Source organism: Acipenser ruthenus, chromosome 1 (genome assembly GCF_902713425.1).
Source record: "Acipenser ruthenus chromosome 1, fAciRut3.2 maternal haplotype, whole genome shotgun sequence".
NCBI lineage: Eukaryota > Metazoa > Chordata > Actinopteri > Acipenseriformes > Acipenseridae > Acipenser > Acipenser ruthenus.
Window position 1 is genome coordinate 81,215,880 of NC_081189.1, and position 12,942 is coordinate 81,228,821.

Genomic DNA, 12,942 nt, shown 5'->3' on the forward strand with positions numbered 1-12,942 from the left:
ATAAATCATTCTAAAATTCACCTTTTGCAGCTACACATCAAGAAAAAATCTTCCAGGCAGTCAGTTCTGGATTTTGGTTTGTTTAGATCCCTAGTAGGTTTGTTTGAAAATATACTGTTTACATCAAGTCACACAGTTTGGCACAATGGCAAGTCTTGGGAGAGGTTTATGTCTGAATAGACAGTGTGGTTAGATCGGCATTGTGGTGTGTTGTTTTTAACAATGTATATTAGAGAGTCACCAAAACAAAAAGAAACTGTTGGCAGATTAACAACAGTCTATTTTCATCTTTATTAAAACCAAAATGTAGACTCTATCTCAAGTCCAAAAACACTGGAACACTTCCATAGTCTATAATGGGCTTGCCCTTGCATTATTGGAATTAAAGCATAAATCTTAAAATATCAACGTGTCACCCACTTAGCACTTTTATTGCTTAGTGTAGGCTAAAGATTGGGACTGACAGATAGAGGATGATGTGACACAAATATAAGAAAACATTTAAAATATAGTAAGAGCCATTGTAGTAATGTCGCTCATTGTAGTAGTAAAAGTTTCTGCCACTGTTGATAGTAATTTAAAACAGTTCACTGGAAGTGGTTTCATACTGTAAATGCGGATGAGTCTTAAATATGACTGTGTCAAACACATTACCAAGCCAATTACTAAGTACAAGCCATTAAAATGAAAGTATCCACCTCCACTGCTAGAGAAAATAATACATTTTATATTGAAAACAAACACAGGCATTTTGTATCCTGTACTGCTATGTGATATAATACCAGCATGTAAAATGCATTAGTAATTCATAAAGAATTACCAGATTAGGTTTTAATAAAACAGTAGGACATTTAGTATGACCAGGTATTACATACTGTATAACTGTTACTTCACTATCAGGAAATTAAACATATTAGATTATTGTCAAATGTATTTCAGTATATCCAAACAATAATTAGTAGTGTCTTATAAATGTGATTGTTTATTGTACTAGCTGAACAAATTTTGTTCAGAAAACAATACTGAGATATGTGTTGCTCACTTGCAGGAGAAACTTAAGAGTTATGTGTACAGTATCATTGTTTGTATTGGATAAACATGTAGTGTCACAAAGACTCTTTAGAACTCTTCAAAACAACATAGTCTTTAGCCAAGGCTATCTGTGTAGCAGTATGAAAAAAAAAAAAAAAATAAGCTCATGAATTTCCTTTGGCTATTTCTGAGAATGTGATGGTGATTTTTCTCGTACGTGTATTCTTGCCAGCTGCCACAGTGCCAGTTGTCATTATTGCTGGGCAGTGAAGCAGCACATAACTAATGCTCAGTGAAATGTGTGTGACACCAGGGCAGGTGATAATAGTTTCAGTGTGCTTCACAGGACTGTGTGAGTGCAGTACTGCTGCTGTTAGCATATTTGTTTTACTTTTTCAAGGCAATGGACTTGCAAGAAATTATTTTCCTTTTGTACTTTTCATTAGCTTTAATACAATGTTGACTTGAAGTGTAGTTGCCACAGAGCTTGAATCAGTTAACTGCACACTTCCTTGAACTTAAACATGTTTGTTGCGGTATACATTAAAGGAATAGCAGCGTATGGACATCATAAGCGTAGTGAAAGCAATGAGCATAGGTGATTGGTAAAAGAGCAAAGTAGAAAGTATGGTATTGTAAATGTGTGAGGCAACCTTCTGAAAGGTAGACCCAAAATATGAACAAGCTGGCCTTAACTGCTGTAGCTTGCAAAGAGGTGCCCAGCAGCCTCACAAACCTATTTCAATTATGAATCTGACTACATCATTACATATTTACAATCATACTTATTTTACCAAATTACCAAACTCATACAGTTTCACAACAGTACTGTGTTTCTGTGAAATAAATACAAGGGACAAAGAGGCTTTTATATAAAAATAAATAAAATAAACAATTACTTTATGTGTGTTCTGATTTTCTAAAGTTTCAATTACCTGCTGAAACCACTAAAGTAGGCTCCTACAGGTCTAACAAGTGCTTATTTTTTGATGTAAAAGCTAAGAGGAAATCTGTGAAAAGGAGATAAGTCCTGTGTGTAGGGCACTGGACTGCAGTATAGGTCATAGGCAGTGAATGGGTGTCTGCTTCTAGTTGACTCAACAATAAAAAAAAAGGCAAGCTGTACAGTACGGCATGTAATAATTTAGTTTTCAAAACCTCATGCCCTTGAAACATCACTCAACTAATGTCACACTGCTGTCCAAATAATGGCACCTGGGGGCAAAAGAAAGATGAGCCACACACAGCACTCTGTCAATCAATATAGGTCCCCCACATAGTGAATGTAAATGAACTGAATGTAATTACCACGACCTCAATGAATCATAGCACAAAATGGCTGGCAGAATGACTAACATATTTTAACTCATGCCAGATCAATGCAGTGGAATATAGTGTGACTATAAAACATGCCTTTTGTGTACTGATACTATATACATTAATAATTTAAATATGAAAAACATAAAAAAAAGTCATTGAAGTGTAAAACATATGTTCCCCGTCCTTTGAAAAACATTTGATTCATCTTGCTTCAGTTATTAAGTGTACTCTAGTTTAAAAATACGTTTGGATTTAAAAAATGCATGGGTTTTACTGCTGTGCTGTGAAAGGCTAGAGCAGGTACTGTACAAATTCACTAACGGTGAGGTTTGTAGAGTGAATCGTATTTGGAGCATGTAAGGATTGAAGGTGCTGGTGGTGGTGGTAACCCGATAGTACAGTACAGCCATGGGATAGCATTCCTTAGGAGTGGGGCATTTCATACGACTGTCCTCTTGGTGTGCTGCACTGAAGTCAAGAGAGGCCCTCGATTTACATACATAGCTAGACTGGTGGGTGTAAAAATAGCCGGGGCAGTGCCTGAATTGGAAATGGGTGGCTGTTTTCAGCATGCAGTAGCAGCAATTGCTGGGTTTTCCAAGTTCTTTTCAGAGTTAGGTTAGCGAGTTGCAGTAGACATAGGTAGTAAGGCAGGAGGGCAACAGCAGTGTTGATACTTCAATGTGGTGCCCCCCATCTCTTGGATTGGTGTAAGTGTTCCTTGTTTCTGGGAAGTGTACAATTCTGCCAACAGTGGTTGGGGCTCTTTTTTCCAACTGGGTCAGCCTCCTAAACGTTAACTGCCATGGGCAACTCACCACTTTGCCATTCTTGTCACTCAGACAAGGGAATTAGAGGGAAAGGCAGCCTGCAGAACTTGGACAAAAGTCCTGACTACTATGGCTGTGAAATAAGCAAGGACCCTGAACCACAGGTAAGTTACTTTTGAGAAGCGCTGTGACTTTGTGTTGTCTTCTTAGTAGTAGTTGTTGTTGTTTTACTGCTTTAATGTGTAGGCTGTGTTACACAGTGTACAATCTGGTCACTGGGGGAAGTACTAAAATATATTTTTATTAGTGCAATAAGACACAGCAATTATAAATACCTTGCTAATGTGGAGCTTTGGATTTAGAAATATTGAACAGACTGGTACTTATTATCTAAAAATGTATCTTGTATGATAGTATACATTGAATGACTTAACTAGACATTGTATCTACAGACTTGACAAGCGCTTGCTCTATACACCAGCATGGAATTTGGTAGGTCGTTCTTTAGGAAAGGCACTGGGAGTGCTGAAAGTCTTGTGGATATCATTTTCTTAACACTGACTGGGGGTTAACAGACTCCTTCCTTGTTACCATTCGAATGGGACTCCACAGCAGCAATAATGGTGCCCGATCTTGACATTGGTGTCGCACACAGCCTATTCGGGTGATGCGTAAAATGAGGTATATTGAAAGTTGAATTAATACTGGTGTTATTGTCTTCTTGCTGTACACTGTGGAAAATCAAGTAGTTATTCTTGTAGAATAATGGAATGCTACATAGCAGGTGCCTTTTTTAACAAGCAGGATCAGCAATGCTTCTTGAACTTTAACCAAAGTGTTGTGATTGTCAGGCAGTGCACTCAGGTTAGGCCAGAAGTCATATTGTGGAGAAAGACAGCACAGGTGACCTTACAGACTTCAGCCAAATGTCACCAGTTAGGTCCAGAATTGTGATAGCTTTCAGTGTGCTGTATTTAAAAGGCATTTCATTTTAAGAGCAAGAAAGATAACTATTCTAGGTTCAAATGAAAGTATACTATACATTTTCATGTACAATTACCAAGGAGGTTTTCCATTGATTGATTATTTACAAAGGTACTTCAAGAATGGCAGATATCCACTTAAGTGTGGATGTCAGAGGATGATTTATGAACCTGCAATTAGGTTATGTAGCACTCAATTTTGTATGAATTGGTTGCTTGTCACTGAATATTTTTTGTTAGATGAGAATTACTTCATGCTAATATTGGACTGCTTTTGCCAAGATTAAATGAGATAGTAGTGGTGGGGACCAACCAAGACGTATCTTCACAGTAATATATGCGCCTTCAGCGGTCGGTAACGTGGATTTCCTATTGGTCCAGTGTTGATGGTTGAAGTGTAATGCTGACTCCAGGGATCAGTCTATTTGCACCCTCCCTGGTGCCACAAGATCCAGCTGCCATCTGATTTTCCAAAACCTGTTTGTAACTAAAACTTCAAATGATCCAAACAAATTGTATGTTGTCACATACAGTGCAGTAAAAGCATATTCAATTCAACCTAGATTTTATCTAATGTTAAAAATGACCCCTAAAATTAGGTAAATGAAGGCAGAATCATGGTCACAGCATTTGAATGGTAAACATGGGTTTATCTGCTGTTTACTTTACATACACTCGCCATTAGCAGGGAACTTGTGAAATAAAGTGGTGTGGATAAAGCATGATCTCTAAGTAATGACCTTGAAAGCCTCTAAACTTTTAAGTGGTTTTGATTTTCCATTCTGTGTCCCAGTGCACAAGACGGACAGTCAATTCCCTCTGACTTAAGCCATTTTGACAGCTGGACTGACTCTCTCAGTGCCGCTGCTTAAATATAGAAAGTATTGATGAGTCTGTGATCAGGCTGAGGCCAGAGACATGTCCCAGTTGCTGTCTGTCTTCATTTAAATTTGTCATCTATCTATTTGTCATCTGTTATCCGAAAGTTATTTTAATTAGAGTGGAGTCTCTTTATGTGATTTATAGTTTTAAATCAGTCTTTCAAACCAAACCTTTCAAATCAAAGGACACATCATTCCTTTGTGACAAAAAGCCCTTGCAGACGTAAATGAGAAGCTACTGAAGGCTCAATACACAAAACACTCTTCTGTCAGTGTTGGGGCTTTTGCTTATCTAAAGATGTGCTGCACATACTTAGATTAGAGTAAGTCTCCAAGTCATGTACCAGAGTCAGAATACAGGTCTATTTTGAAGCTAACATTCTTTGCATCCCCAGAGAACATCACTATGCACAAACATTTGTTATGAGAAGTTATTCCACATGCTCTGATTTGCTCACAGTGACCTACATTCATAGTGTTGATACTGAATTTGCTAAGCCGTTGAAGGTTTTATCGTGAGAAGCATACTTTAATATTGCGTTCAATTGTACCAAAATATTTAGTAAGCAAGGGGCCTGAGTGGGGTACAACAGGACATGAATATCCCAGCCCCAGTCCTTTTACATTCAGTCATCTGTGCCAATACTTGTTGGAGATGGTGTATACATCTTTTAATTTACAATTCTGTTTTTCTTTTTTAACTTATTTCAATTGTGGATTCTTTGTCAATATCTAATGGAACAACATAGCATAAAAGATAGCCTGATAGCCTTATGATCATCACAAATCAATTAGCTTTGATCTTTTTGACTCATTAAGTCAAAGTGCCATTGTATTATGTCCCTGCATTTGTCCAATAAGTATAGGACAACTCTGTCAGGTACTTGACTAGTGATTCTATTGAAGCTTCCAGTATACAGTACCTGAAAAACAACATTCCCTTTATGCTTCTCCTTAGTTAATGATATATGTGCGCTGACGTTCTACATAGTTTGCAAGGGTGATTGTTGTAATCGAGTGCCTTGCAAGCAAGTTGCCACAACTGAAGTTGTTATATAGGCAAAATTACATCATTGTGCCTCCAACATAAAACCAGCATTGTGTTAACTGCTGGATAGAGCAGCAGGCGCCAACATGGCGAAACCAGTTTCGCATACAGTTTCATAATCTACTGTACTTCTGATAAGTGATGTTAAATGGATTACAGTGTTGCTCTGCATTGTGGGTAGATCTGGAAGACTATCTGGCAATCAATATAGATTGATATCCCGTAAATCCTAATGTGTCATATTTATGGAAGTACTTTAGGAAGGGTGTTATTGTTGTGAAACCTGTTTCCTGTTACATATTGTCTGTTATCGGATGCACTGCTTATACAAGCGCTGCTTAAAACGGTATTTATAAATATTGATGGAAGGTTTAATTATTAGTTCTTTGGCCACAAAAAGGGTTGCATTTCTGTTGATCTTAATGGAATTTTCTGCCTTGATGAAATTCCACCATGTTTAAAACAGCAAAGAAAAAGGCCATTGACTTGCATTATATTTCAGTGTGGTTTTCGCAACTCGAGCCACAATGCTGTCCTGTTTTGGGATACCAGCTTTATTACCCCAGGCATTTTTAAAGGGCAAATATTCTATGTCAAGTCAATTTTACTAATGGAAAGGTCAGACCAATTAATCATATACTTTGAGCATACTGTTATCTATACAGGCCAGGGATTGGGAGCATACCAACTGCCTTATTTAGGGAAGCGTCTCTTCAACTTTTAAAAGAAATGCTCAAATATACAAGTATATTGTATATATCATTTTGTTACTTAGCAATTTGTTTTTCAAAGATGTTATTGTACTTTATTGAAAGTGCATATGCTAGTGTAAACAATAAATAGGCTTTTAATATACCATGGACCATAACCCAGCTAACCTGCAATTTACCACAAAGTAAAGTACTCTACATTAAACAAGAACCTTGGTTCATATATGCTTCCTATTGATTCTGGAACTGTGAGCACCCTAGTTTTGAAAGGTTTTCTAAACACCTAGAGTCATATTTGAACCATTTATAAGGCTAAAAGCAGTCTAACTGTAGGTGCAATAAGGATTAAAGCTATCAATAAATTATGTCAATGTTGTATTCTATGGCATTGGAATTAGGCAAGCAAGGTCTTACTTTTGAGTTTAACAAAATAAATAAATACTTCTCAAAAAATGCAATAGCTGCAAATTACTCTGTTCACTATTTTATTTTAAGGAACTCCAGAAAGCTTTAAAATAATTGTTTTTATGAAGGTACTTTGGTTCTCAAGATTATTAGAAAATCTTGGTATCAGCAATCTCCTCAGATATGCAATCTGCATCAAGATGTGTTTCCGTTTTGTGTTAAGAGACCACACTATAATAAATTGCACAGTATTTTACTTATTGTACCATATTCTACAACATTTTGAATCCCATTCCTGGGGGGGTGGGCTGCATACCAATGATCAGACCAGCTGTCTTCCCCCACCCAACACTCTAATATCCCAATCAACCCTACTGTAGCTCTGCACTTTCTCCAGGTCTCAGTATGTATAGTTTGTTTCACTCTGTGGTTTTAGACAATTGGGTACCTTCAGGCTCTTCACACAAGATTAAAGTTAGTATATCAAGATACTGCTTTTGCTATCCTTGTTACTAATTTACATCCTCTAGTTTTCAAAGTGGATGTATGAATGGCTGCTTGATTGAAGAAAATGTATCCCAACAGAAAAGTGGAATTGACATAAGCTTTGTACTGTAGCTCCAAATTTGAATCTATGTATTACCTGCCATGATTATTATTTTTTGCTTATTTTTCTTCCTTTTGATACTATGACATCAGCCCTTCCATTGAAGCCGAATTTCCATGTGGAATGTTGATGATGCAACCAAAGTGCAATACATCAATTATCATACTGTATACAGTGACCGGAGTTAAGGTAGAGCGGTTTTCTCATATCCATCTCTGAAAGGACATCATCAGTTTAACGCATGACTCCATGAGGAATCAAGTAGAATCAAATTTCTACAAAATACGCTTTTCTGTTGTCTCAGAAGGGAACCAAGGGCCTTGGAAATTATATGTTTTCTGCTTCAGGGGTTTATACATCCATGAATGTTCTTCTTTTTCTGTCTCTTCTTTCACTCTGTATCTGAATCTTTATACAGAGGTCTGCATTCCAAAAAAGCAATGGTTTATAATCCTCTATTAGTCAGCCATGCATTTTCAGTATGCTGCTGATGGAAGATAAACAAACTAGATCCCTACTGTGGGGATGGGGGTATTATTACTTCAGTTACTATAGTTCAAAATTGCAGGGCAACACAATGGAATGAGAAATAGAAAGAAAGAAAATAATAAATTTGGTATTACACAAGTCAACACAAGTATGTAAGATTATAAATAGAATTATACTTGGTTTCTAGAGCCCTTTATCTCCAGGCAGCTGGCTTTACCCCAGATCAACAGAAATGCATTCAAGTAGCACAGCACTTGAGACTGGCTGAAACAGTAACAGTATATAGAAGTAGATAATCACATCTACAGTAAATAAATCCATGAGTTATATCAATCACTTTACCTGTCTATCTATTACACTACTTTAAATGTACTGTGCTTCAGTGAAAAATTACCAAAATAATCTCTGGTCCTGTCTTTAATTTGGAAGGCTAGTGTATCATTGTCTGCATTAGCTCCTCTTCTACAGCAGACTCTGTATTTCAGAGCCAGTAGATTTAGCTCCCTTGTGGCTCTGTGCTGTAGCTCCAGTTCTTTCACTTTTTGCATCATTTAGCTACTGAAATCCCTTCAGCATTTGAATAACCATTTACATGGAGGTATTTCACTCTCCTGCTCTCTGCAGAGTGCCACTAGTAAGCCTTGACAACAGGTACTGATTCTTTTGTGTACAGTATGCAGTGCCTACTAATATTGCATGTTGTGCTGTGTAATATGGTGCACGTATGGTTTTCTATGGCTTTGCATCGTTTATTCATTGAGTCACACAGTCGCGGTGAATAAGAATGATGTTTTGTGCTGACTCTAGGCAGGAGTCACATAAATGTTGCATATTTAACCAGTGATCCATTCAGGACTGATTTAGATGTCGGGCAGACACTAAAAAAAAAGGAGAAAAGCCTTCCACTGGGACAACAGAGCTAGGCTTAATACAAGGGTAAACACTGGGGAATTCAAAGATATCGAAAGACACAGTTTTGTCACAGAAAAGATGGATTATTGCTGAATTTACTATACATACAGATACATCATGAATGCAGTGAACAAATTCATCCCCCCCCCGCCTGTCTCGACTACTAAAGGGAGTTTTGCTGCAGTGTTTGTGTCTGCATTCTGGCTGACCACACCTACCAGGGTGCAGTGGAGACTGGAGCTGTGTTACTGCTCTCATCACAACCTGATTGGCTGCAATCAGGTTGTGATGTGTTCCAGCCTGTAGCGGCAGGGAACTTGGTACCTGACGTCAGTGCTGATTGCAACTAATTCCACTCTGCTCAGTGATGCTGGGCTTTGGGCAAGAATTTATTTTTCTGTTGAGAATCTGTAAAAGCTGGAGGGGAACTAAACCACATGGTCAAATTATATTAGATACAAGTGTTTCCTAAAGCTGTCCTGTTCTGTATATGGCTTTATCTGCATTGTGCCAACTTGGGTCTTTCCCCATGTTTACTGCTATGTAGGATGTACAAATGTATATATCTAGCTAACAGCCAGAGGCTCATCTTACCAGCCTCTTTTAAAATGTTATTGTTTAGAGTTAGCACTTGCTGGTGGTGGAATATTTACCATTATGGCATTACTTATACAGGAAATTGCCATGCATATCTTATCTGATTGCTTGTCTGTTTGTGGCAATGACTACCTGTCAGCACTGATTGGTGGGGAAGACATATGATTTGTCACAAAAACACAAAGATACAGTATAAACAGTGGACTGCTTTGGGAGTCTTGACTTTTTTTACCTTCAACTGATCCAAAAAAATACTTCTGACCTCCCCTCTGTATTTTCCTATACCAATACACATACAATGGGGAACTACATTTCACAATATACTATGGATTTATTATATAGCACTTCAAAATCTTCTGCAACCTTAAAGGTCCCTCTTCATCACAACAATACATCAACCAGGGTATGATAAGAGGAATGGATTGCAATACGCCTTTCCTGTAGGCAGCTTTAAGGAGCTATCCAAAGTCCTGATTGCAGGATTAATCCATAGGATGCAAGTATCTGTCATAGAAGCTTGCTGACTGGCAATGTAGAAAATAGTTATATCATTGAAAGGGATTGGAAAACAGGCTTCTGTTAACAGTTACTTTATACAAGTAATTTTGAGAGGCACTGTGTCCCATGTGGTTGTAGCTAAGTTCTGTACCTATGCGACCCAATGTCCAGTTCCACTCCACCTCTACAAAATAATAATTTACAATATAGTGTCCACAACCTCCTCAGAGAGAATCTTCATCTGCACTGATCTTTCTTAGGTAATTGTGACAATTCAATGATGACTCTCAAATGTCACAATCCTCTGCTGCTGTTGTCTTCCCCATATTGGTCCTTGCAGACTGCATGCAAACCTATCACTTGTTTGTTTACTATGGCTATGGAAACAGTGGTCCCTGATGTCCTGGTAACAATTCCAGACAAAAATGATAAGGCTCTGATTAGTATTTGTCACCAACTAACTACCAGCTAACTGCTTTCACTCCTTTGCGTGATATTGTTTCATGATTGGCTAACTTTGTGTCCTGCTCCACACCCTGTAAAAACATATACTGTAAGGCTTGATTACCTCAAACACTACTGTGTGATGCAGCTCAATCAGGCCTATGATTCTGCAGCCTTAACATTATCTTGGCTCTGTGTGTGACAAATAGGCAGTGTAGCTGTGACATTCGGTATGGAGAAGCATTTGCGGTTTGCAGGGAGTCTCTGTTTTTAGTAAACACTCCAGATAAGTCGATTTGAATTATGCCGACACTGCTGTATCTCCAAGGGAGACCTACAGCTTGCTTTCCTGTGCCAGCTTTTGAAAGTCATTTATAGGGGAGGTCAATGATAAGCACACATGAAGAGGCTGCTTTTTTACATTCAAATGAGGTGCTATGTCTCTATGGTTATCCAGTGAGCTCCTTCCATTGGGGTTTACTACACGTTACTGTTGCTAATACAAACTGTTTTATTGATGAAGTTATTAAACTGAGAAGATGCTGGCCTTTTGTCATCTTTATTTTCTTACAGGAGGAATTTTCTGTTTATAACCATGTGTTAGTTTGACTCCATTATTGTAGATTTCAGAAGAAAAGTGTAGTTTGCCTGTGCTATTGTAGATGGCCTATAAATTGGCCTCACTTTGTTTTGGGATCTCAGGATTGTCAAGTGCTCATTATTTTTAGATGACCAGCCAGTGTGATCTACTGTATGTGTTATTCCCTTCCTCCTTCCACAGCACTGTATCTTTTCAGTACGCTTTTGAAGGACCTACCAAATTGCTGGTCAACTGGCTTTTCCTTTCTGCTGTGTCAGCTCCTAAGACCATCTCTTAATCACACATATTTCTTTCTTTTGCAGTCTGACAGCAATACAAGCTTCCTGCGAGCAGCCAGGGCTGGCAACATTGACAAAGTGCTGGAGTATCTCAAAGGAGGAGTAGACATTGCCACTTGTAACCAGGTAATGAGGTTTCATTTGTTTTCTTTGAAAATGTGTCTGCTATTCATATAATGGCTTTGGTCCATTTATGGAAACCCAGCCGAACATTATATTAAGTTCATATTGCACAGCATACGGAGACATGGTGAAAATCAATTTAGCATGCTTGTTTTGGCTATTGAAAATTACATTGGATTCTATTTTAATGATCTATACTGTAAACAGCAGGGGATCTAGACACTGCCATTGTTGGGATCTGTGAAACACGGCCCTTTGTTTTTCACGTTGAATTTATTTCATTTTCTCATTTGATTTTTATTTATTTATTTATTTTTCTTCACATTTTCAAGAGAGAGTTCTGGAGTTACAGCAGGCAGCTTAATGTATTAGTATATGACAGACAAGATCAGGATGGCCGATGCTAATTTAGTATAGCAATATTTTCATGTAAATGTTTTACTGTAATGGTCACAAGCAGACGAGTAACATTTCACCTATTCTGCCATGTAAAATTCTTTGTGCTATTATGTACATGATAAATAGTGAAATATAATTTAAAGGAAGACTAAAAACAAACAAACCAAAAACAAGACAACAACTATAATCTTTCCTCCAGAGATACAGTAATACACTGAAGTATTTTATTAACCTTTCTCAGAGTTTACTGCTGTGAAAAAAAGAATGCTGAGGAATTCCAACTGTTATAATCATTCCTTAAAACTTTGCTTTCCAAGAATTGTTCAAAAAGCACTCCCATGTTCCTAACCTGTGCAAACTTACTGTGGCATTTTATATCACAGTGTGCTGAATAGTTGGGATTTCTCAGGACGAGTTAAAAATAGGCCTAAAATGAGAAAGATGAGTTTACAGATTCTATTTGGATCCAGTCTTGATTGTAACAGCTGCTATAATGTTAAAAAAATCCCCCAGATAGACTGAGGGCTCTGCAAATTATTGAGAACCATTGCTGATGGTGTAGCACATATTATCAGAGTAGCAACTGTTAAACAAAACAGCTGTGGCCGGACATTATTATTACATGAAACCTTGGATGCTTCTATGAATTTGTAAAATTCTATAATAATTTGGAAGAAATCTAGACAATTTAAAGTACTGTACACTGTTAATTTGTGTAAGGCCCAGACTTGAGGGTGCCTGCATCTCTACAGTATATTTTAGCATACTGTGATTTTGTTTTTTACAATTCTTAAAAAATGCTTTCCGGACATAGTTGATTATAGCATCAATACTTATAGTATTTA

At 37.5% G+C, this 12,942-nt stretch overlaps 1 protein-coding gene across 1 annotated transcript in view; it reads left to right on the top strand.

Annotated features, from left to right (window-relative positions):
- LOC117421068 (ankyrin-2-like) overlaps positions 1-12,942 on the top strand; it is a 137,687-nt gene that overhangs the window by 15,044 nt on the left and 109,701 nt on the right. Inside the window, 1 exon segment of the mRNA XM_059030808.1 lies at positions 11,600-11,701. Coding sequence (XP_058886791.1) covers positions 11,600-11,701 — 102 coding nt within the window.